The 24,042-nt window shown below is 53.3% G+C and overlaps 9 protein-coding genes across 9 annotated transcripts; 7 read left to right on the top strand and 2 right to left on the bottom strand.

Moving 5' to 3' along the window:
- Positions 1 to 2,222: 2,222 nt before the first annotated feature.
- N7498_002848 (glutamate synthase (NADH)) lies at positions 2,223 to 8,795 on the top strand (the record flags this gene model as incomplete). The annotated part of the gene is made up of 4 exons (XM_058449910.1): positions 2,223 to 2,395; positions 2,463 to 2,503; positions 2,570 to 5,914; positions 5,986 to 8,795. The coding sequence occupies 4 exons, from the start codon at positions 2,223 to 2,225 to the stop codon at positions 8,793 to 8,795; spliced, it is 6,369 nt and encodes a 2,122-aa protein (XP_058312254.1).
- A 588-nt stretch (positions 8,796 to 9,383) lies between these two features.
- Positions 9,384 to 9,807, top strand: N7498_002847 (uncharacterized protein; the record flags this gene model as incomplete). The annotated part of the gene is made up of 2 exons (XM_058449909.1): positions 9,384 to 9,750; positions 9,773 to 9,807. The coding sequence occupies 2 exons, from the start codon at positions 9,384 to 9,386 to the stop codon at positions 9,805 to 9,807; spliced, it is 402 nt and encodes a 133-aa protein (XP_058312253.1).
- A 473-nt stretch (positions 9,808 to 10,280) lies between these two features.
- On the bottom strand, positions 10,281 to 10,901 carry N7498_002846 (EMI1 family protein; the record flags this gene model as incomplete). Its single annotated transcript, XM_058449908.1, has 1 exon — positions 10,281 to 10,901. One exon carries the CDS (start codon positions 10,899 to 10,901, stop codon positions 10,281 to 10,283), a length of 621 nt encoding a protein of 206 aa, XP_058312252.1.
- Positions 10,902 to 11,094: 193 nt separating this feature from the next.
- Positions 11,095 to 13,709, top strand: yme2 (uncharacterized protein; the record flags this gene model as incomplete). The annotated part of the gene is made up of 3 exons (XM_058449907.1): positions 11,095 to 11,299; positions 11,355 to 13,100; positions 13,153 to 13,709. The coding sequence occupies 3 exons, from the start codon at positions 11,095 to 11,097 to the stop codon at positions 13,707 to 13,709; spliced, it is 2,508 nt and encodes an 835-aa protein (XP_058312251.1).
- A 439-nt stretch (positions 13,710 to 14,148) lies between these two features.
- On the top strand, positions 14,149 to 15,906 carry N7498_002844 (uncharacterized protein; the record flags this gene model as incomplete). The annotated part of the gene is made up of 2 exons (XM_058449906.1): positions 14,149 to 14,408; positions 14,463 to 15,906. The coding sequence occupies 2 exons, from the start codon at positions 14,149 to 14,151 to the stop codon at positions 15,904 to 15,906; spliced, it is 1,704 nt and encodes a 567-aa protein (XP_058312250.1).
- Positions 15,907 to 16,266: 360 nt separating this feature from the next.
- Positions 16,267 to 18,195, top strand: ilv3C (putative dihydroxy-acid dehydratase; the record flags this gene model as incomplete). The annotated part of the gene is made up of 3 exons (XM_058449905.1): positions 16,267 to 16,681; positions 16,749 to 16,960; positions 17,017 to 18,195. The coding sequence occupies 3 exons, from the start codon at positions 16,267 to 16,269 to the stop codon at positions 18,193 to 18,195; spliced, it is 1,806 nt and encodes a 601-aa protein (XP_058312249.1).
- Positions 18,196 to 18,392: 197 nt separating this feature from the next.
- Positions 18,393 to 21,270, top strand: N7498_002842 (uncharacterized protein; the record flags this gene model as incomplete). Its single annotated transcript, XM_058449904.1, has 8 exons — positions 18,393 to 18,432; positions 18,486 to 18,643; positions 18,697 to 18,848; positions 18,904 to 19,850; positions 19,900 to 20,034; positions 20,086 to 20,214; positions 20,265 to 20,563; positions 20,614 to 21,270. 8 exons carry the CDS (start codon positions 18,393 to 18,395, stop codon positions 21,268 to 21,270), a joined length of 2,517 nt encoding a protein of 838 aa, XP_058312248.1.
- Positions 21,271 to 21,536: 266 nt separating this feature from the next.
- On the top strand, positions 21,537 to 22,596 carry N7498_002841 (uncharacterized protein; the record flags this gene model as incomplete). Its single annotated transcript, XM_058449903.1, has 2 exons — positions 21,537 to 21,801; positions 21,872 to 22,596. 2 exons carry the CDS (start codon positions 21,537 to 21,539, stop codon positions 22,594 to 22,596), a joined length of 990 nt encoding a protein of 329 aa, XP_058312247.1.
- A 308-nt stretch (positions 22,597 to 22,904) lies between these two features.
- N7498_002840 (uncharacterized protein) lies at positions 22,905 to 23,841 on the bottom strand (the record flags this gene model as incomplete). Its single annotated transcript, XM_058449902.1, has 2 exons — positions 22,905 to 23,745; positions 23,807 to 23,841. The coding sequence occupies 2 exons, from the start codon at positions 23,839 to 23,841 to the stop codon at positions 22,905 to 22,907; spliced, it is 876 nt and encodes a 291-aa protein (XP_058312246.1).
- Positions 23,842 to 24,042: the final 201 nt, after the last annotated feature.

The following is a 24,042-nucleotide window of genomic DNA, read 5'->3' as shown; positions in this document are numbered from 1 at the left end:
CCAAACCAAACGCACTGGAGGTTCGGCTGCGCATCCTGCATTTACGAGACCTCGTTACAGGGTAATACATACACATTCGAGATGACGGAGACCCGAGTTCACCCGATCCTGGCAGTGTTCTGCCCCGTCGAGCAGCCAGCACTCCGGTGAACCCAAAGCAGGCAAGGGTCAAGACGAACGGGCGAAACCGGAGTGGAGCGAGCTTGGAGCTTGGAAGGGGAACGGAGCACGCACCGTCGGTCTTATTTTCACTTGCAGTCCCATTGGATCGAGCGGTGAGTCATGTGATACCGGGCAGTGGATCCCGGGGAGTCGATGTATATGTCATATACACTTACGCTGTTCGATGTACATGGAACCGGGGAAAAGAAAAAAGAAATAATCGGGTCGAGTGGCGACACTAGTATCCGTTGATGCAGCACCGTGTGCTCCGTATGTCTGATCTGCTCCGTGAGTCACGGTGCAGCCATCCGTGCTAGGCGAAAACAGGAGAAGAAATCCCATCCTCCACCATCTACTGCGGGCTCGGAAACGAGGCCGCGAGAAAGGGTTTATGTATTTTTATTATCAAGTCGAGCTTATCAGGACATCCCGCTTCACGTGTCAGGGCCGTCCCGCGTTAAGTCCGAGAACTCGGAGAAAACGCACGTCGAAAGCATGTCGTAACGAAGATCCCAGGCCTATTCCAAACCGGACGCGGAGAGCACTGGGGGAGGGGGTCCGGGGAGTTTCTGGAGGTCTGGGGGACCTGCGCATTGGACGAGTGAGGACGCAGACAATTTCCAAGAAGCCGCGATAAGCAGGTCGGGATGACCTCAAGGAATGAGCTGATGAGATGGGGGAAACGGACAGGACCAATCCGGATTCACGGCTGGAATGCCGGGCGGCTGGGATCCCCGATTTCGGGGCAGAAACAATGTTGGTCGGGAGCCCTGTCTGCCATACCAGTGGAAGAGGGAGATCCCGGGGCTTGGCCGTTGTCGGAAACGACATTACCGTTCAGAACGGGTAATAGCATCTCAGGTGCGTGGCCTGGATCTGAGTAGTACAGTAGTATGCACTCGTTACTCCCGATTCCAGCCTACTTCCCTGCAACATTACCCCGTCTTTGTGCCTGCCAAGTCCTGTATGCGCGTCCTGCTCTTTCAGGCTGCATGTTGGAAGAGTTGCGCTCCCACAAACTAGCGGCTCGGGAATAAGGACATTTGACTGGATTAAGCACTTCGCTATGCCCCACCAACCGCCCACTCGGATCTGCTGTAGGACCGAGCCCACATGTGAGGATGCCTCCAGCTCCCTCATTCGGGCGAGTCGGTTTTGTCTGTTTGCGGCCGACGACCTCCTGGTCCACCCCACCACCACCCGAGCCAGGTACATCTAACCAAATTGCCAATGGAAGAAATGAAAGAGTAGCTACGATCTTGGATAGGATGGTGAATGTTCCGGGGAGATCTGTAGGGTGCATGCCTCGCGTGCATAGATCTCGAGGGATCGATACGTGACAATACATGTACATCCGCTCCACCGGCGAGGATCTTGACGTAGCAGAAAGCTAATCGTTCGGGCTCATGTTGCAAAGCATTCACTCTCATTGGCCTTCGCACGCTTATCTCGACGATTTGCGCTCCGTAATCATAATGATTATCATTACTCGACCCATTATTGACTGAGGAGCTCTCTCCAACGACCATACTGTATGGAATGTTCCCCCCTTCCCCTACTGCTTTCGTCCATGAGGGGTTCCTAGGCCACGGTGGCTGTAATGACCGTAATCTCCTTCGATTCCTTCTTCTCGTAAAAACCGCTAGGCCAGTCTTGATCCAATCTGAAGCTATTACCGTGGACACTCCCCTCTCATCTGGCTTCAGCAATTTTGCCACGGCGCATAACCCCACGGCCGTATTTTATCCGTTTCCTGCGATTGGGGAACGTCTCGGAGCAGAGTACAATCCTCGGACGTGCTGTACCGCCGTAATCGCTGCTCTCTTTTATTTTTTATTCCACCCCTCCTCCTCCTTCTTCCTTCCTTCCCATCTTCATCTTTCACTCACTTCGTCGCAGCAGGGGCTTCCTCACCTTGTCCATTCCCTTCAACCGCGCTGCGTCAGTGACGACATTGCCCGCGATAGTCCCGCCCCAAAAACAGCGGAGATCTTTCACCCAAAAAGAAAAGAGAACCATCTTAACCCCTTGTCCATTCTCTGTCGGCCCCCGGCGGAAGAATGGGTCTTAACTTGGAGGAAATATATGGCAATGATTTAATTGAAGAGGCTCCGCAGGAGTATTCGGAGTACCAGCCCAAGGAGGGTTATGGCTGGGCCAATACTCTGCCAGAGAAGCAGGGTCTCTATGACCCCGAATACGAAAAGGATGCCTGTGGTGTCGGCTTTGCTGCGTGAGTGATTCTTTGATTCCGCTGCTGAGCCATTGACCGGCCGACTGACTTGTCTTTTACGATTTAGCCACATCAAGGGCAAGCCGAGCCACAAGATCGTGAGCGATGGTAAGTCTCCGATTCCCCCGGTGAAATCGAAACAAGGAAGCGTGCGCTGACGTCGATGCGGTTTAGCCCGCAATCTGTTGTGCAACATGACCCACCGTGGAGCCGTTGGCTCCGACGCGCGAGACGGTGACGGTGCCGGTGTGATGACCAGTATCCCTCACAAATTCTTCGTGAAGAATTTCGCTCGTGAGGTTGGCGTGGACCTGCCACCGCTGGGTCAGTATGCCGTTGGAAACTTATTCTTCAAGCCCGATGAGGACGCTCTTAAGCAATCCATCGCCAGCTTCGAGGAGCTCGCTACCTCTCTTGGCCTGCGCGTCTTGGGATGGCGCGAGGTGCCTCGCGACTCGACTATCCTGGGTCCGGCTGCGCTCTCGCGTGAGCCTATTATTATGCAGCCGTTTGTCGTGTTGAAATCTGCGTACGGCGAAGGTAACAAGCCGGAGATCACCGACACCGACAAGTTCGACGAGCGGACGTTTGAGATCCAGCTGTACGTTTTGCGGAAGCGTGCCACTCATGTCATTGGTCTGGGCAACTGGTTTTACCTGTGCTCCCTCAGCAACCGGAATATCGTCTACAAGGGCCAGCTTTCCCCGGTCCAGGTCTACACATACTACCACGATCTGGTTAACGTCGACTACGAGGGCCACTTCGCTCTTGTTCACTCCCGATTCTCCACCAACACATTCCCCTCTTGGGACCGTGCTCAGCCTTTGCGATGGGCCGCTCACAACGGTGAAATTAACACATTGCGAGGAAACAAGAACTGGATGCGTGCCCGTGAGGGTGTCCTTCGCTCCGAGGTCTTCGGCGATGAGCTCGACCTCCTGTACCCTGTCGTGGAGGATGGCGGCTCCGACTCCGCTGCCTTTGATAACGTGCTGGAGCTGCTGATGATTAACGGAGTTCTGTCTCTGCCCGAGGCTGTCATGATCATGATTCCCGAGGCCTGGCAGGACAACCCGGCCATGGACCCGAAGAAGTCTGCTTTCTACGAGTGGGCGGCTTGTCAGATGGAACCCTGGGATGGCCCGGCTCTGTTTACCTTCTCCGACGGCCGTTACTGTGGTGCCAACCTCGACCGTAACGGCCTGCGCCCCTGCCGTTTCTACGTGATGGATGACGACCGTATCGTCTGCGCTTCCGAGGTCGGTGCTATTGATATTGACCCTGAGCGTGTGGTCCAGAAGGGTCGTCTGCAGCCCGGAAAGATGCTGCTGGTCGACACTGTGGCCGGGCGGATCATTGACGACTCCGAATTGAAGAGGACCGTCGCCAACCGTCAGGACTTTGCCAGCTGGCTGGACAAGGAGCTCCTGAAGCTGCCCGCTATCACCAAGGTGCTCGCGGACAGCAGCCACGACCTTTCTTTCACCCTTGACGAAACCACCGTGCAGAATGACCCCCGTCTTCGAGCCTTCGGTTATTCCTTCGAACAGGTCAGTCTCCTGCTGGGCCCTATGGGCGCGGACTCCAAGGAAGCCCTCGGCTCCATGGGTAATGATGCTCCTCTGGCTTGCATTGCTCAGCAGCCTCGCCTGCTTTACGAATACTTCCGCCAGCTGTTTGCTCAGGTCACCAACCCGCCCATTGATCCCATCCGCGAGGCCGTGGTCATGTCCCTGGAGTGCTACGTTGGTCCCCAAGGGAACTTGCTGGAGATGGACCCTACTCAGTGCCACCGCTTGCTTTTGCCGTCTCCCATTTTGAGCATCCCTGAGTTCAATGCTCTTAAGAACATCAACTACGCTCATAATGACTGGACTGTTCGTACCATCGACATTACTTTCGACAAGAAGGGGGGTACCAATGGCTACATTGAGGCACTGGATGCTATCTGTGATGCTACTACCGAGGCTATTCAGCAAGGCGACAAGGTGATCGTTCTGTCTGACCGGGCCACTTCCGCTGAGCGTGTCCCCGTCTCTGCTTTGTTGGCCACTGGTCTTGTCCACCACCACCTGGTTCGCAACAAGTGGCGTTCGTTTGCTGCCCTCGTTGTTGAGACTGCTGAAGCTCGTGAGGTCCACCACCACTGTGTTCTCCTTGGTTATGGTGCCGACGCTATCAACCCTTACCTCGCTCTGGAGTGTATCCTCAAGATGAACCGGGAGAAACTGATCCGCAAGGACATCACCGACGAGAAGGTGATTGAAAACTACAAGGCCTCTTGCGATGGTGGTATTCTCAAGGTCATGAGTAAGATGGGTATCTCCACTCTCCAGTCCTACAAGGGTGCTCAGATCTTCGAGGCTCTCGGTATCGACGACAGCGTCATTGACCGCTGCTTCGCCGGTACTGCAAGCCGCATTCGTGGTATCACATTCGAGCTGATTGCTCAGGACGCTTTCGCCTTCCACGAGCGCGGATACCCCTCGCGCGAGATTGTCGAGATCCCTGGTCTGACCGAAACGGGCGAGTACCACTGGCGCGATGGTGGCGAGGCACACATCAACGATCCCGTCAGCATTGCTAACATGCAGGATGCCGTTCGCACCAAGAATGACAAGTCCTACGAGGCTTACGCCAAGGCAGAGCACGAGCAGATCAAGAACTGCACTCTGCGTGGTATGCTCGAGTTCGACTTCGAGCAGCGTACTCCCATCCCCATTGATCAGGTCGAGCCATGGACCGAGATCGTGCGCCGTTTCGTGACCGGTGCCATGTCCTACGGATCTATCTCCATGGAATCCCACTCGACTTTGGCTATTGCCATGAACCGTCTGGGCGGAAAGTCCAACACCGGTGAAGGTGGTGAAGATGCTGAGCGCAGCAACCGCATGGAAAACGGCGACACCATGCGTTCCGCCATCAAGCAAATTGCCTCTGGTCGCTTCGGTGTGACATCCAACTACCTAGCTGATGCCGATGAGCTGCAGATCAAGATGGCCCAGGGTGCTAAGCCCGGCGAAGGTGGTGAGTTGCCCGGCCACAAGGTACTGGGCCCTATTGCCCGTACCCGTCACTCCACCCCCGGTGTCGGTCTCATCTCCCCACCTCCCCACCACGACATCTATTCCATCGAGGATCTGAAGCAACTTATCTATGATCTCAAGTGCTCGAACCCTCGTGCTCGTGTCTCCGTCAAGCTTGTGTCTGAAGTTGGCGTTGGTATCGTTGCCTCGGGTGTTGCCAAGGCTAAGGCTGACCATATCTTGATCTCTGGTCACGATGGTGGTACCGGTGCTTCCCGCTGGACTGGTATCAAGTATGCTGGTCTTCCTTGGGAGTTGGGTCTTGCCGAGACTCACCAGACTCTTGTCCTTAATGACCTCCGTGGCCGTGTTGTCGTCCAGACTGATGGTCAGCTTCGTACTGGTCGTGATATCGCCATCGCTTGTTTGCTCGGTGCTGAAGAATTCGGCTTCGCCACCACTCCATTGATTGCTATGGGGTGTATTATGATGAGTAAGACAACCCAAAAAATGCCGTCAAGGTTATCATATTACCAATGGAATAAAGAACTAACAGCGGTATAGGAAAATGCCACTTGAACACTTGCCCTGTCGGCATTGCTACTCAAGACCCTGAACTTCGCAAGAAGTTCAATGGTACCCCCGAGCAAGTCATCAACTTCTTCTACTACGTTGCCAATGAAATGCGGGCTATCATGGCCAGGCTTGGTATTCGCAGTGTCAACGAGATGGTTGGCCGTGCTGAACTTCTCAAGACCCGTGATGACCTCCGTGCTAAGCAGGAGCGTATCGATCTTTCCCTCATCCTGACTCCTGCTCACTCGCTGCGGCCTGGCGTTGCTACATACAACGTTCGCAAGCAGGATCACCGCCTCCACACCCGTCTCGACAACAAGCTGATTTTCGAGTCTGAGCTCGCTCTAGAGAAGGGTCTCCCTTGCCGTATTGAGTGCGATGTTGTCAACACTGACCGTGCCCTTGGAGCTACCCTTTCATACCAGATCAGCCGACGCTATGGCGAGGCTGGCCTTCCCCAGGATACCATCCACGCCAATATCAAGGGCTCTGCTGGTCAATCTTTCGGTGCTTACCTTGCTCCTGGTATTACTCTTGAGCTCGAGGGTGACTCCAACGACTACGTTGGCAAGGGTTTGTCTGGTGGTCGTCTCATTGTCTATCCTCCTCGCGGTGCTGCCTTCAAGGCCGAGGAGAACGTTATCGTTGGAAACACCTGTCTCTACGGTGCTACTCGCGGTACTTGCTACTTCCGTGGTATGGCTGCTGAGCGTTTCGCTGTCCGTAACTCGGGTGCCACGGCTATTGTTGAGGGTGTCGGTGACCACGGATGTGAGTACATGACTGGTGGTCGCGTTCTCATCCTGGGACCGATTGGCCGTAACTTTGCTGCCGGTATGTCTGGTGGTATTGCCTACGTGTTGGACGTGAACCAGGACTCGCACTCCAAGGTCAACCTGGAGATGGTGGAGGTCTCTGGCATCGAGGATCCTTCTGAGATCGCCTTTGTCCGCGGACTGATCGAGGACCACCACCACTATACTGGCTCCGAGCTGGCTGCTCGTATCCTTCTCGACTTCAACCGTGCTCTCCCTCGCTTTATCAAGGTTCTGCCGACTGACTACAAGCGCGTCATGGATGAAGAGGCGGCTAAGGCTAAGGCTGCGAAGAAGGCCGAGTTCTCTCTTCCCCAGCTTCCCAGCACCCCTACTCCTACTGGGATGGCCAAGAACGATGACTCCAAGAAGGCCGATCTTCTGGATATCGAGGACAGCATCAGCAGCGAGAAGGCTGAGAAGAAACGTTCTGCCCTGATTCTGGACAAGACTCGTGGTTTCATGAAGTACAGCCGCCGCAGCGAGAAGTACCGCAACCCGACTACTCGTACCCGTGACTGGGCTGAGCTGTCCAACCGTCTGAACGAGGATGAGCTCAAGTACCAGGCAGCTCGTTGCATGGACTGCGGTGTCCCCTTCTGCCAGTCCGACACCGGCTGCCCCATCTCCAACATCATTCCCAAATGGAACGAATTAATTTTTCAGGGCCAATGGCAGGATGCCTTGAACCGTCTGCTCATGACCAACAACTTCCCCGAATTCACTGGTCGTGTCTGCCCTGCTCCTTGTGAGGGTGCCTGTGTTCTGGGCATCAACGAGGACCCCGTCGGTATCAAGTCAATTGAGTGTGCCATCATCGACCGCGGTTTCGAGATGGGCTGGATGGTCCCTTGTCCCCCCAAGACTCGGTCGGGCAAGACCGCTGCCGTCATCGGTTCTGGACCTGCTGGTTTGGCTACTGCCGATCAGCTCAACCGTGCCGGTCACACCGTGACTGTTTACGAGCGTGCTGACCGCATTGGAGGTCTCCTCATGTATGGTATTCCCAACATGAAGCTCGACAAGAAGATCGTTCAGCGCCGTGTCGACCTGATGGCCGCCGAGGGTATCAAGTTTGTCACTGGTGTCACCGTTGGCCCTGACAGCGAGGTGTCTTTGGACTCTCTTCGTGCCTCCAACGACGCGGTAATCATCGCCACCGGTGCTACTGTTGCCCGTGACCTCAAGGTTACTGGCCGCGAGCTGGAAGGTGTTCACTTTGCCATGCAGTTCCTGCACAAGAACACCAAGTCCCTTCTGGACTCTGGTCTTTCCGATGGCGAGTACATCTCCGCCAAGGACAAGCACGTCGTTGTCATTGGTGGTGGTGATACCGGTAACGACTGCATTGGTACTTCCGTCCGCCACGGTGCCAAGTCAGTCACCAACTTCGAGCTTCTGCCCCAGCCCCCGCCCCAGCGCGCCGGCGACAACCCCTGGCCCCAGTGGCCCCGCATCTACCGTGTCGACTACGGTCACTCCGAGGTCAAGACCCACATGGGCAAGGACCCCCGTGAGTACTGTGTCATGTCAACCGAGTTTGTTGACGACGGTAACGGCCGTGTCAAGGGCATCAACACTGTCCGCGTCGAGTGGACCAAGAGCGCCACTGGCGGTTGGGATATGAAGACCGTCGAGGGCAGCGAGCAGTTCTTCCCCGCTGACCTCGTCCTCCTCTCCATGGGATTCCTGGGTCCCGAGGACCGCCTCCTTGGCGAGGAGATCGAGCGTGACGCCCGCAAGAACGTCAAGACTCCGCCGGGCCACTACTCCACCAACGTCCCCGGCGTCTACGCCGCCGGTGACTGCCGCCGTGGCCAGTCCCTGATCGTCTGGGGTATCAACGAGGGCCGTCAGTGCGCGCGCGAGGTCGATACCTTCCTCAGCGGTATCAGCTCCCTGCTGCCCGTGACCGGAGGCATTATTCGTCGCCCAGCCATCGACTCCGTGCCCCAGCCCGCCGAGACCCAGGTCGTTGCTTAAATAAAATGAGTGATATATCTACGGGTATCGGGTTATTATGAAGGCTACGATGAAATGTTCGTTTAAACGTGCAAAATTTAAAAGGGGGTTGGTTAGAAGGGGACTCTCGTTCACTATAGTGGGAGGTCTTGTTTTCATGAAAGTTGCCAAGATTTCTTTCTCTGATATCTTTTGAATTGTTGATTCCCATGCGTGTTTATCTTGTCCTGTCAGCAGCGTTTCTCTATGCAAGGTGTTTACAGCGTCCGCAGAGCGGTGATTATTTACTTTATGTTGTACATACCTCGTCGTTTCCCATCTCTTTGAATTCCAGATTTATTCATGATCGACTTTGTCTCACCCGTATAAAGGATGTCACTTGTTCCTTGAATGCTATTGCTCCCTCGTGACCTCAGCTGAAAGAGATTTGATACTTTGTTTTAGAATGCTATTGTCTGGTGACTCAACCCGACAGACACACTTGATACCAAGCCCAACACATGGAATCGAAGGTATCAAAACCCCCCAGCCCCTTCTCCTAATATTATCCAGTCATCAGATCATGCATCTGGCACCCCACCTCTACCTAGTATACGTCGACCTCTCACCATGACGAGAAAGAGCAAGAAACCAATCACGCCCATCTGTCCAGGTATCAGCGAACTCGCAGTCGAATCCGAAACTGACAGTCGCCGCTCCAGCGCCGAGAGTTGGAAAGCCAGATACGAAGAAATGATAGACATTGCGCTTCTCCCGACACAGGAAGAGAAGGACGCGGCTATAGCGAAGATAGCAATAGGGAAGAACTCTTACGTTGATTCGATCCGAAAGAAAGGCCCCGGGTGTGGATTTTATGAGTGTCCGACCGAGTCTACAACCGGAACTACGGAGTCCGTGACTACTGGTCCCAGAATTATTCAGGAGCGTGAACCTACGCGGGCAAGTGAAGAATCCCCGCGCCCGAGAGAACGATATGGTAGGAAGGATCCCCCATCTAGTGCGACGAAGGACATGGACCCTGCAAGACCAGTAAGCAACTACTTTCCACGGGCAGAGCAGGCGATGGACTCTATCCTGACTTCTTTGAGGGATATTGCAGGTCAAGTGGTCAGCTTGTTTCAAAGGCTTCTTTTCAGTCCTCGATTTCACCTGGTTTTAGAGATCTTTACTATTGTTGCGGTTGCTGTTTTAGTGTCTTTTGCTGGTGAAGAACTCCCTTTTCGGCTTGCGGTGCTTGGAATTATGTTGGTAGTTCATGGTGTTTTGAGTTTGCCTTAGGTGCGTAAAGACAATTAGATGTCAGGTCCTCCTCTTCAAATAGAGTTTCTTATTGCAATACCGCCTTGAAATACAAATAGAAGTTTGGATCGGGGAATGGATTGTTGTCAGAGTAGAGAATCCAACATCTAGATCAATTATTATACAAATTCCACGCCAAGAGGTATATATGTACATTCGTGAGACAAAAAAAAACGGACGCTCCATGACAGCTCAAGGCAAATGCAATCATGCAGCTGCTTTTTGACTAGCCTCCGCTTCAGCCTTCATCTCGCGCTCCAGGGCAGCAAAGTCACCCTTGAAAGCCTCGCGCGCCGGCTCAAGCCGAAGGTCCCAAACATCCTCACTACTGGGACCGGTCTTGTACTTGATAGCCTTCTTTTGGTTGTGGGCGCGGATGGCCTTCTTGCGCAACTCATCTGACCAAGACCGGGTCCTCATGCAGAGCCAGAAGTTATCCCAGTGCTCGCTGCATGAGCGCATCTCGCCGTATCGGTAGACGTTCACGAATTGGCCGCCGAAGGATTGGCAGAAGAAGGCGTAGTCGAAGGCTGTGCGACATGACATCTCATCTGCGTAGAGAGATTCCTCGGAGATGGAGGAGGTAGGTTCGGATGGATATGTTTCGCCATTGGATGACAGCTTGGCTTGTGGGTTCTTGGAGGTGCCATTCTCTGCTTCTTGGAGGCTGGCCAGGAGTTGACTGAATTCAAGGTCGGCTTGTTCGGCCGGGGTCAACGTGTTTGGCGGTGGGACATTTTGAGACGCTGGTTCGGGGGTATTCGTGGATGGCGTAGGTGTGCTGACGGGTTCGTCCTTTTGAGAACTTGATGTCCATAGCCAGCCCATGATTGTGGAGGGTATCGCGAGAATTGAGTCCCGAATCGACAAATCGGAGTGACAACGCGGTTTTCCGACTATCGATTGTGTCACGTGCACGCCATCGCGCCCCGATAAGATGATCGCGCGACGTCATTATTTGTACCGATCGATTTAAACTTGTTCTTCTCACTTGGTTCTAACACTATGCGTGACTCTTGATATGCGGCAAGCATCTTTCGCGAGAGCGACCTCGACGGCGTGGGCGCCACCGCTGCGCTCTACCACCGGCAATGTCCGTACGCATGGCATGGGGAGGAGATCAGCTCCGCTTTGGAGACTCTCGCCATTCGGTGTACGGTCGACGTCCTCGATTCATTCTGGACACATCAAGCTTGACGAGAATGAGGGTATTCTCTACGTGAACAGTGAGTATCGAATTATCGAGGGTATTCCCACTGGTTCTCTGCTAAACAACTCTAGACATCTTTCCCCAGCGGCTCCAATGGTTCCTGCGGGGTCCACTCAGCCACAGCCAACCTCTCGAAGGACTGTTCACGCGGATCAACAAACCCGATTTTGCTGCTGCAGACCCCTTGCACATAGCTGAACGGGCACTACCGAAGGATCTGGGCCTTGAAATTAAAGAAGTGGTCCCTCGATACAAAGAAGGAGGTTTATTCATCAAGTACGCACGCAATCCTGGCGTCAGTGATGAGGACATCCAAACCGCAGCTCACGATTACATCGCGAAGAACCCCATTAGGCCCTGGTTCAACCCATTCCAGACCGTTGATGCGGATCTGGTGCGTGGGCGGCCATGGATTGAGGATCTATATCGGATCCCCAGCCAAACCTTGAAAGTGGAATTCTTGCCTGGCTCTACCGATGGCCCTGCCGGGGAATTGACCCAGGAAGCTCTGTATTCTCTTTTCCGTCCCTTTGGCAAGCTCCTGGACATCCAGCCACAGCCCTCTGATTCCAAGATCGAGCCGAGGTACGCTACTCTGCGATTCAGCCGGCCTCGATTCGCCGTGATGGCAAGGAACTGCATGCATGGATATACTGCATCTGAACAAGATGGCGGTGGAAAGACAGGTACTAGATTCAGGATCAATTACGAGCGCAAGATCAAGTTCTCCATGATCAAGGATTGGCTTTTTAGCCATCCCAGAATTGTGATTCCCGCCCTAGCAGCCTTGGTGGCCACAATTACGGTCATCATATTCGACCCTATCCGGACATTTTTCATCAAGATGAAGATCAAATCAACTCTTCGTACTGAGGATAACGCGGTTTTCCAGTGGATCCGCAGACAAGCGGACAAGGCCAACGTGCTTTACTTTGGACAACGCAAAGGTGATCCCCGGGGTCTATCCGCCATCTGGGAGGACCGGCAGAAGGAAATCTCGCAGTTGCAAGCTTGGCTGACCGAGACGGCGGAGACATTCATTGTTATTCATGGTCCACGCGGTTCAGGAAAACGAGAGCTGGTTTTGGATCAGGTGCTGAAGGATCACAGTTATAAGGTTGTCATCGACTGTAAACAGATCCAGGATGCTCGCGGCGACACTGCCAAGATCTCTCGAGCAGCCGCGCAGGTTGGCTACTGGCCGATATTCTCCTGGATGAACAGCATCAGCAGCTTCATTGACTTGGCTGCACAAGGAATGATCGGTACCAAGGCTGGGTTCTCCGAGACCCTAGATGCACAGCTTAGCAAGATCTGGCAAAACACTGCGGTCGCCATGAAGCGGGTGGCGCTGGATGGAAGAAGGAAAGATGACAAGGATGCCAACCTGAACGAAGACGAGTATCTTGAAGTCCACCCCGAAAGAAGGCCCGTTTTGGTCATCGACAACTTCATCTATGACCCAGAAAACAGCGTTGTGCTGGACAAGCTTACCGAGTGGGCCGCTAGCCTGACTTCAGGGAACATCGCCCATGTCATCTTTTTGACCACGGACTCGTCATTCGCGAAACCTCTCGGCAAAGCCCTTCCGAATCAGGTATTCCGCACTATCGGCCTCGGCGACTGTTCGCTTGATGTGGGTCGCCGCTTTGTGTTAAGCCACTTGGACTCCGGGTCCGCAGAGGATAGCGATAGCTCATCCAAGCAGCCAAAGGAGTGCCTCGATGGCCTCGATGACTGTATTGAGGTTTTGGGCGGCCGCGTTACTGACCTGGAATTCATGGCGCATCGGATTGAGGCTGGAGAGAGCCCCCGAGGTTTGTTTACTCAGAATTCCCTGTTCAAAATATTTACTCACACGTTCGATAGCTGCGGTGGACCGTATCATCGACCAGTCAGCCTCCGAGATCATGAAGATTTTTATACTGGGGACTGACTCCACGACACCCCAATGGACACGCGAGCAGGCGTGGCACCTCATCAAATCGCTCGCACACGCCAAGGACGGCGTCCTACTATTCAACAAGGTTCTTCTTTCCGATCTATTCAAAAGTGACGGCGAAGCGACCCTTAGAGCCCTAGAGCAAGCAGAGCTTATCTCAGTCGCATCTGAGAAAGGATTCCCACGATGGATCAAGCCCGGCAAGCCCGTCTACCGAGCTGCATTCCAGCGCCTAACCGAGAACAAGACCTTAGAGGGCCGTATGGATCTAATGATTCTTGCCCGGCTGATCGGCGAAGAGAACAAGAGTGTCGGCAAGTATGAGGAGGAGCTGCAAGTGCTCGGCTCGCTGCCGAAACATCCTTGGGAGCTTGCGTCGCGCATTGAGTGGCTTCTGCGCAAGGTTCAGGGATCACAGGCGAAGATACAGAAGTATGAAAACCAAAGTTCTACTCTGCAGAAGATGCTGCAGGGTGAGAAATAACCAATGTCTTGTTTTTGTATTATTGGATTGTGTGGACTTCTCAAGGTGCGAGTTTTTCAAGACTATGACTGTCATATGTACATCCCCACTCAACCATGTGTTGAACGACAGAGCAATCAATTATCAACATGTTTCCAATGTAATAAACACCTCTTAATATAACGTGTGTTGTATGTTTTGCAAATATAGAAACGTGTCGCACCTGAGGCCAACATGATGATTAAGCAAGCGATTTCCTGAGGCACCGCGAATTCCTGCTCAGCCTCCCTTTTCACAGAATCGTCCCATGGAGATCAAAAAAATGAACGCATTATCTCAGTCATAAACTATTCATTTGTTTGCGACTTATTCTGCGTCTTGTGTGGGCGCTGACTGAATTTGGCCCTGCGCCAGCGGAGTCGACATTCGGGTGCTTTCCCTTTCCTTTCGCGCCGCCAACATGGAGCGACACAACACATCTCCCTCCAGGTTGATCCAGTCTGCTCGAGATGGCCTATCCGAGATGACGTGGACCACATTCTTTGCCATTCTGGTATTTTCATGCATCGCGACCCGCGTTATTAGCGGACTACAGAGCCGACAGCGTGAATATGATCCCAAAGAGCCACGTACCTCGCGGTTGGCACCCTACTGGTTTCCCTGGATCGGTCATGGATTCCAATTTGTCTGGAATCATGTCGGCCTTCTTGAGTCTTTACAGTTAGTTCTCTTTCGCCAATATGCGATGCATTGCAGCAGCTAACCACCACCTAGACAATCCATGAACGAGCCCGTGTTTGGCGTCTACCTGCGTGGTGAAACACATGAGACCGTGGTATCTCCATCAATGATGAAGACTGTCATGTCTTCAGATGTTTCAAGCGCCCGTGTGCTCGACCAGGCTCTACAAAATGTCTTCGGCGACTGCAGCCTTGTGCGCAATCTGCATCGTAATCGCAATCGAGAAATCAATGACGATGTAGCCAAGCTCATGAGTGAAGATTCATTTGCTAACGATGTATCAACCACCATCACCAAGTTGCTGCAGAGGAACGCTTCAAGCTTAGTGACCTTTTCTCGCAGTCCCGTCGACATGACCCCTTGGGAGCGTGAAAGCCATGTGACCGTGTCTGAAGAGGACCAACCAGTCTGCGAAGCGAATCTTTTTGAGCTCGTGCGAAGCTTCATTGGCCACAATCTCACTACTATGATGATGGGCGAAGCCTTTATGGAAAACTTCCCCATGTTCCTTGGAGATCTGTGGACTCTGGACAGAAACTTTGTGCCTTTGTTCTTTGGTGCTCGTCGCTGGATGCCCACGCCCGGAGTATCCTCGGGGTTCGCTGCGCGTGACCGGCTTCTTCATATCATGTCAATCTTTTGCCGTGCATTTTCAGCCTGGGATGACGGCATTGACCCCGGAATCGAACTTCGTGATCTCGACGATATGTCCGAGCTGGTCAAGCAGAGAATGCGAACTTTCCGTAAACTGGAATTGTCCCCAAGAGCTAGCGCAGCGGGTCACTTGTCTCTGTACTGGGATATCATCGAACACACCACCAAGATTACTTTCTGGACAATCATTCACATCTTTGCGGACAGTGCGCTTCTTAAAGAAATCCGCACGGAAATTGGCCCCTACGCGAAATCCACTCGACTTAGCCGCAAGGAGACAGGCTTCCCCTTTGAAGAGCCTCCTAGACTCAGTCTCGATCTCGAGAAACTGCTCGATTCATGCCCACTGTTCAAGGCATGCTACTACGAAACCCTCCGCCTGCACTCTGCAGGAATCTCATTCAGAAAGTTGGATTCAGACCTGACTCTGGTCGAATCGACCGAAGACGCAACCGAGACTCGCATGTACAAGTTGAGCAAGGGTGGGAAGGTCATCATACCGCACGGCGTGCACCATAGTGACTCACAACGTTTCTCCAACCCGGATCAATATGATCCACTACGCTTCATCACGACAGACGCCACATCTGGTGCTAAGCGGGTCAGTGCAGACCCAATTGCACCCTTCGCGGATGGATTGTACGGCTCGAAGAACAATAATTTCACGGAGCGGGCCATTCTAGGATTTACTGCGTCTATCGTGTCGATGTGGGATATTCAATCGGCGAGTGGGGAGGAGCTTGCAGTGCCCCCACACAAGACGACCTGGGGTGCATTCCATCCGGCGAAGGACTTGAAGGTGAAGATGAAGCCGACGGTATAAACCGCGACTTTGTGAACTATTGAATGGTATTGTAACATGTTGCATGTCCGTATAGAAAGCGTTTGGGCCTTTTGCCATTGAATAACTGTTAAATCTTCGGAAAGCAACTAGCGCCCATTGTCGCAAAGTCCTCGTAAACGACACCTGTTTCCCATAAAATGGTTCCAATCTGAATAAGATCGACACTCAGCACTGACAGCCGCGGAGGAGTTCAATGAACGCGGGGTGCGACGTGGGGCGTGTGACGGAAACATATCCGGTCGGACTTGGGCCGATGAACACCATCCACTAAACGTATGGGAATAAATAAGCCCCTCGTCCAGATACCACTTGTTCAAACATATAACATAAAATTACAAAATGGCCGAAGGCGAAGCAGAACCTAACCAAGACTACGATCTGGAGACGCCCATCAACTCAACATCAGGATTGCGCCAGGGCCTCACCTCCTATGGCGACGCTCATTTCTCACTTTTTCTACGCAAAGTATTTATCAAAGCACTCGGATACTCCGAAGATGCTCTCTCAAGGCCAATAATCGGCATTATCAACACCTTCTCGGGATTCAATCCTTGCCACGCCAATGTACCGCAGCTCATCGAGGCCGCTAAGCGCAGCGTGCAGCTCAATGGAGGACTGGCGATTGACTTTCCTACTATCAGCGTTGCCGAGTCGTTCTCGCATCCAACTAGCATGTTTTTGCGGAACCTTATGAGTATGGATACGGAGGAGATGATCAAGGCGCAGCCGTTGGATGCTTGTATTATGATTGGAGGTTAGTACGCTTGTTCATGACTGGATAGGAGGGATGAAGTACAGTTAGAATGACTGACTCTTCCTAGGATGCGACAAGACAGTTCCTGCGCAGCTGATGGGTGGTATCTCTGCCAATAAACCCATCCTCCCTCTGATTACCGGTCCTATGCTTCCGGGCAGTCATCGTGGCAAGAGAATCGGTGCATGCACTGACTGCCGCAACAATTGGGCAGCCTTTCGCGCGGGCGAGATTGATGTCGAGGAGATTTCGGCCATTAATGAAGAGCTTGCTCCTACGGTATGTCCCATCCCAACATGAATAAGGATATAACCATGCTAACAGTGAGAATATAGATTGGAACATGCGGTGTCATGGGAACAGCCAGCACCATGGCCTGCATCACCGCTGCACTAGGAATGATGCCTCTTCGAGGAGCATCCGCACCCGCGGTATCATCCGCCCGACTGCGAATCGCCGAAGAGACGGGCGCAAATGCAGTGGCCGTAGCCAAAGCAGCAAGAAAGCCACAAGAAATCCTAAGCAAGGAATCATTCCTGAACGCCATCACGGTACTTCAAGCCATTGGCGGTTCGACGAACGCGGTAGTTCATCTGTTAGCTATCGCCAACCGACACCCCGATCTCCAAGGCGTGATCACATTGCAAACATTCGAGGAAATCGGACAGAAAACCCCGCTCTTGATTGATCTCAAGCCAAGCGGTGATAATTATATGAATGATTTCCACAATGCCGGCGGTATGATGGCGTTGCTGCAAGTTCTTCGACCGCTGCTTCATTTGTCTGCGAAGACGATTAGCGGCCAAACGTTGGGTGAAGTTTTGGATGCCTCTCAATCGAGGCTTTCGTTTGCGCAAGATATTATCAGACCGTTTTCGAATCCTCTTCACCCTTCGTCGTCTCTGGCTGTCCTCCATGGCAATCTCGCGCCGAATGGAGCTATTATCAAAGCGTCGGCATCCAAGTATCGGTCTCTTCTCACACACACCGGACCAGCTGTCGTCTTTGAGAATTCGGCAGATCTAGCTCAGCGAATTGATGACCCGGAGCTCAATGTGACAAAGGACAGCGTGTTAGTGCTCAAAGGAATCGGCCCAATCGGTAACCCGGGTATGCCAGAAGCAGGGTTAATTCCGATCCCAAAGAAAATAGCTGCTACTGGAGTGAAGGACATGCTGCGACTGTCAGATGGCCGAATGTCAGGCACCGCAGGAGGAACCATCATCCTGCACATTTCACCCGAAGCGGCAGTGCCAGATTCTCCATTCGGGGTGGTTGAGACGGGAGATATGATTACCTGCGATATCGAAAGCCGTAGGCTTCATCTCGAGGTCTCCGATGATGTATTGCAAGCTCGTATCTCTCAGAGAAAGCAAATTTTAGAAAGCGAGACAGGCCCGGTGCAGGCGAGGAAGCAGAGAAGAGGATATCGCGGGTTATACGAGCGTTCGGTGAATCAAGCGCACGAGGGAACCGACTTTGATTTCCTCACAGCTGGGGGTGCCAGTAATTGAGAGTAGCATTTACTTTAGTTCAATTGCAGAGAACAAGAAATCAACGAAGTATAAGTGATGTGCCCTGAGCCCTAACCCAATTGGGTTAAATCCCTTGCGCGCGTCGCGGACGCGTCTCCGCTCTGCGTTGCGACATCGAGCCTGGCTTGATCGATGCCCCGGACTTTTCTGTGATCTCGAATTCCACTCGCATTACCATGAGCTCCGACGCCATTCGCCCTCGTGGCCGGCCGGCTCGTAAGTTTCGTTCCCTAGTCTACGGTCCCTGCTAACAGGTGACTGCGATGCAGACCCTCCGGGCCCGACAGTATTGGCATACACGCCCGACGGCCGACGAGTCATTACCGGCGGGTCAAACCAGGCTATTCGTATCTATACGGTCGGCGAGGATGGTGAGCCGAAGACGGTCGACGGAGCCATCGACGGGCACTGTGCAATTGGCGCCACGGTACGCGGGATGAAGCTCGAGCGGCGGGACATTGGAACTGACGGATTGGATAGAACAAATGCTTTCTTATGGGCGCGGAGGATGGTACTGTCTGGCAGTACGACGCTGTGACTGGCCAACAGGGGCTCTTGCTTCTGCGATGCGCGTTGCCTATCAGAGACATTGCGGTGTCCAGAGATGGGGAGTGGGCTGCAGTGGCGAGCGAGTAAGTCGGACAATCATTGGAGAACGGGAGGACGAAAGCTAATGCGATAAATCAGTGAGCTTACAGTCAAGATTGTAAAGATCGAGGACATGACCCAGACCAAATACCTCCGCGAGCAAGAGAAAGGAACCAAGCACGTCACCTTCGACCCCACTGGCCGCTACGTGGCCGTCTCCGATATCAACGGCAAACTCTACATCTACTCGCTGACCGAAGAGGAGCCGGAGCTGGTGCGCAAACTCGACGGAGTCATTCGAGCTCTCGAGCCGGAGAAGGAGGCTACATCCAAAGCCGTCTGGCACCCCGACGGCACGGCATTTGCGGTGGCAGAAGCAACCAGGGATATTTCCATCTACTCGATTTCGGAGTGGAAGAAAGAAAAGACCTTCGCTGGAGGACACACTAGCGACATCACTGCGCTGAGCTGGTCTCCCAATGGAACGCTCCTGGCATCCGCGGGCGCCGACGGGCAGATTGTGCTCTGGGAAACAAAGACACAAAAAATCCTGCAGCGCTTCGATTTTGCCAACGTTATCAACCTCGCGTGGCACCCGAACAAGAACTCCTTGTCATTTACCAACTCGGACGGAGAGCTGTTCATTTACGACAACTTTGTTCCCAAGGACCAGGAGGGTCACCTTGCAAAGTCCCTGCAGGCTGCTCCTATCTTCCCCGGTCCATTGACCGAGATCTCCAACAATGCCAGACAGACACTGGCGGACCGGTCTCGAGATGCCGTGAAGCGGGCGGCACGGGCAGGCACACCCGACTCGCTGGATGATATTCTCGGCGAGGATGAGGAAATGGCTGATTTTGTTGAAGATGACGATGGAGCTGGATATGCGGAGGGGCTCAATGCGTTCGGAAAGCGGCCCAACGGTCACCTGGATGCTATAGACGGTCCCGAGAGCAAGCGAGCTTTCTCAGGGTCCGTCCAGCCTATGGCTCACCCGCCCCTTCAGCCCGGAAGTACGCCCTGGGCAGGCAATCGGCGATATCTTTGTATGCTTGCTTTTCACCAATCGTTGAGGAATTTTGCTAATCTAGCTAGGCTTGAATTTGACTGGCGCTGTCTGGACCGTCGACCAGGAGACACATCACACCGTCACCGTTGAATTCTACGACCGAGAGGCTCACCGGGACTTCCACTTCACGGATCCATATCAATATGACAAGGCCTGCCTTAGTGAGTTTACTCTGTGATGATTGTTGCAATTTCATCCCTAACGTATAACAGACGACAACGGTACACTCTTCTCCAACAACCCCGAGGATGGTCCTGCCACAATCTTTTATCGGCCACACGAGACTTGGACTACGCGAGCTGACTGGCGGACTGCGCTGCCAGAAGGAGAGACAGTCCGAGGTACGTTTACTCTGAACATTTTTGTTTCTACATACTAATCCTTTTGTTAGCTCTGGCACTCAGCGAATCTTACATTGTCGCTATCACATCGAAGGACTACGTACGAGTCTACACTCTCTTTGGGACACCCTTCCGAGTGTACCGTCAAAAGAGCCAGGCCGTGACCTGCTCCGCATGGCGGGATTATATCATGACCATTGGCAATGGTCCTGTTTCAGCCGATGGCCGACAGACGACATTGCAGTACACGGTTGAGAATGTCAAGCGAGATGAGATCTGCCAAAATGAGGACGTGGTTGCTCTGCCATCGGGGGCTCAACTCCAGAGTGTTTTCTTCTCTGACATGGGGGTAAGTCGAAATCCAAGCTTGCTTTGAAGCACGTGCTAACACACCAACAGGATCCCTGCATTTACGATACGACCGGTGTACTTTTGGTGCTGCAGCACTGGCGCATGGCTGGCCAGGCACGATGGGTACCTCTCCTGGACACAAGCCAACTTGCTCGTCTTGCCGGTGGCCGCAAGGAAGAGACATACTGGCCCGTGGCAGTTGCCCAGGACAAATTCCACTGTATCATCCTCAAGGGTGGCGACAAGAATCCGTACTTCCCCCGGCCCCTGCTCAGCGAGTTTGACTTCCAGGTGCCTATCTCAAGTAAACCGGTGAATGATCTCAGCGACGAAGATGCGGCTGCTGGCAACGAGAACGCCCGCTTCGAGGAGACTTTCGTTCGCGGCAGTGTTATGTTGTCACTCTTCCGCGACTTGCTGGCTTCTACCAATGCGACATCATCTCAACGAACGGAGCTGGCGCGCAGGGAGCTTGATATTGACAAAACGCTGCTGCAGATGCTGGCCATTGAATGTAGAGAAGGCGAAGACCGGGGCATGAAGGCTCTGGAACTTGTGAACTTGATGACTGACCGCAATGGCAAAATGATCGAGGCAGCGGCTAAGGTCGCACAGCGCTATGGACGCGGCGTGCTGGAAGACAAGATCCGCGATCTGGCCGAGCGACGAGTGATGGGCATGGGTGATGATGATGAATTGGCTTGAACGAGGAACGGTTTTAGGGAATACCAAGTACATTACATAGTGGATTTGCATTCACATTGGAGTTTGGAGCCAACGATTTCTTGAAGTTGATGTTTTGAAGTCAAACAACACTGTATACATGCGCCCTCCGATTGGTTCGCCGTAAGCCGGGAGGCGCAGAACTCCGGACTTGAACCTTGCAACTTCCAACTTCCAACTTCCGACTTTCTTCTCGTCAACCTTCATGCTCATGACGTGACACTTGCACCCACTGCTCAAGAGGCGGAATGTCGAAGCTAGCTTCGCACCCGCGTCTCCACCTGGCCCCGAAGACGAGTGCGGGGCGCTCGTTCGCATACTCTCGGCGACGCTCACTAGCACATCCGCGTCATGGCATCTTGAAAGAGCCCTGGCTCCCCTCACCGTCACTGAGGACACTCCCTACAGCATACTTTTCGCCAACTCGGGTACGCAGGGGATTTGACGGATTGAACGAGGGCCCGCAGAACGATCACAAGCCGCCGGATGAACGAATACTGAAGCTCGGAAAGAGTAAGATCGCACTGCTCGACGTCCCTGCTACGAAGAATCGATCCGCTAACTAGTTCTGTGATCGCTATAGCTCTACGAACCCTCTCCCCTCTCCTCCCAACAATCCTGTACAACACTCTCCCATCGGAGATTCTCGCGCCGAGCGTCAACCTCCACCTCTTCCCCTCAACACACCAACACCTTCCCACCGTCAAGGGTCGCACACTGTACCGCGCAGCACTATGGACTGTTCCCGTCGCATGGAGCAGTGTCCCCTTAGTAGGAAACGTCAAGCTCCAGATCCTGAGTGAGCGGATCGTACGAGCGGGGACGATCCTCGAGTCGGAAAACAGGGACCAGCCCGACTGCGGCGACGAGCGACTAGTCGTACGATGGAAAACGGAGCCACGCACAGATAGCCGGCCCTTCCACGATACACCGACCTCAGGCGGCGCGAACACACGGACCGCAGGAACAGATAAGCACCATCTCTCGTCCTCGACGAACGGAACAAATAAGGGCCTGAGCGTGCTTCTCGGCGGCGAAGAGCCTATTTTCAAACTTTCGAAGGAAGAGCAGTTCAGCGGACTGTTTATCTTTTCCTTTGACGAGGAGGGTCGCATCTTGACGCATACGATTGAGCATGCGGACGAAGCGGACGGATGGGACCGTACATCCAAGTTCGTGACGCTGACTGACTGGCTTATTGGGAAGGCGCGCGGGTCGCTTGATCCCGCGCCGAGTCCTGGGCTAATTATGGGTTCGTGTGAGAGCTACGACTTGCCGTCGAGTGATACAGGATATCGGCGGTCATGAACAGTCGTTAATCGGCTTTCAACTTTCAAATCCGTGGATATTAATATCTTTTCCTTGAGGACAGAAAGTGAACTCGCTTCAATGGAGCAGTCTCCGGCAGGCCCTTGGAGATATGCACCCTATGTACAGTAGAATTCGAAAACAGATTCCCCTCAGACACTCACGCTTTGTTTCTCGGTCCGTATTAAGGTTATTTGAGTAAAGCCCGCTTAGCCAGCCATATTCCGACTTCTAGCGTATCGAAGTCAAGCGTAGAAAACCATCCATAGGATAAAAAAAGGTGTTCGAAATCTACCGCCCAACAAGTTTCACTTTTCCAACTCGCGGCGTTCAAATTTCGCAATCGCAAGACCCGTCATCAGAACCAGTTCCCGAAGATTAGCAGTCTCAATCTCATTGACCCTCTTCAATGTGTCAAGAAAGACAAGGCTTTCTCCATTCATGATAGCAATGACGGGGGCTACAAGCTTAGAAGGGTTCCAGTAGCGTTGGCTTTGTCCCAAGGCAGCCCGGCAGAGGCGCGTGTCCCGGTCCATAGTGAATGGCAAGTCCGTCGGGGCCTCTCCAAATCCCGACTGCCAGTCGCTACGAAACTCCCATAGGAGCGTCTTGTGGAACACTTTTGGGAATTCCCGAGCATGCGTACGCTCATGCACGCGCTGGAACTGGTAATACGACTCGCCAAACCCGTTGTTCTCGTCGAATCGCCAGCGTTCGCCGTTACTCAAGTTCACCCATCCTCGGTACCGGAAGCAGCACTTGCAGCAAAAGAACCAGGGGTCGTCGACGTCGATACCGCCGACCACGTTCTGCGTTTCGAAGGGAACCGATCCAGTGTATCTGGCCTTTAGGGACGCTGTATCATCTTCGTACCTCGTGACAATGAGGTCGTTGCAGCTCAGCTTATAAAACTTCGAGTCTGACTGTGATAGCGTAATTCCGAAGTATGCAGGGCTCCAGATGTTGTATATCGGAAACATAGAGCCTTCACTCCAGGGGGAACCTTGGTTTATTTGGAAGCATAGCTTTGGTTCGGATGAGAATAGGCACCAGTTGCCCGTGTTGACAGCCCAGGGCTCAGCGCGAGCAATTCGAAATACGTCCGTGCATGTAGGCTTTGGTGGTTCTGGAACAGCTTCATGAACAGCACTAGGAGCGTGGAAGATTAGAGTCGGCGCCAAGGGCTCGGAGGAATTAGGGCAAGTCTTACCCAGCGGCAAGGTTGTCATCCAGAGGAATATTCATCGTGAGAATGAATAGTCAGATTAAGGGCACGGTGAGTCGTGAAGAATATATACCTAGGACCCCTTCCCATAGAGGGGCAATCTTTGGCGACGTTAAGCCTCATGCGGTGTGGCCAGCTAAGCGGTATACAAGCTTGCCCAAGGCAACACTGACAGCTCCAAATTGCCGAGGCGGTTGGACCCCTCGTGGCTTTGCTGCGCC

Source organism: Penicillium cinerascens, assembly GCF_028974065.1.
Source record: "Penicillium cinerascens strain IBT 15544 chromosome Unknown contig_1_segment0_segment0, whole genome shotgun sequence".
NCBI lineage: Eukaryota > Fungi > Ascomycota > Eurotiomycetes > Eurotiales > Aspergillaceae > Penicillium > Penicillium cinerascens.
Note: the sequence above shows the minus strand (reverse complement) of the source record. Positions and strands in the feature narration are given on the sequence as shown.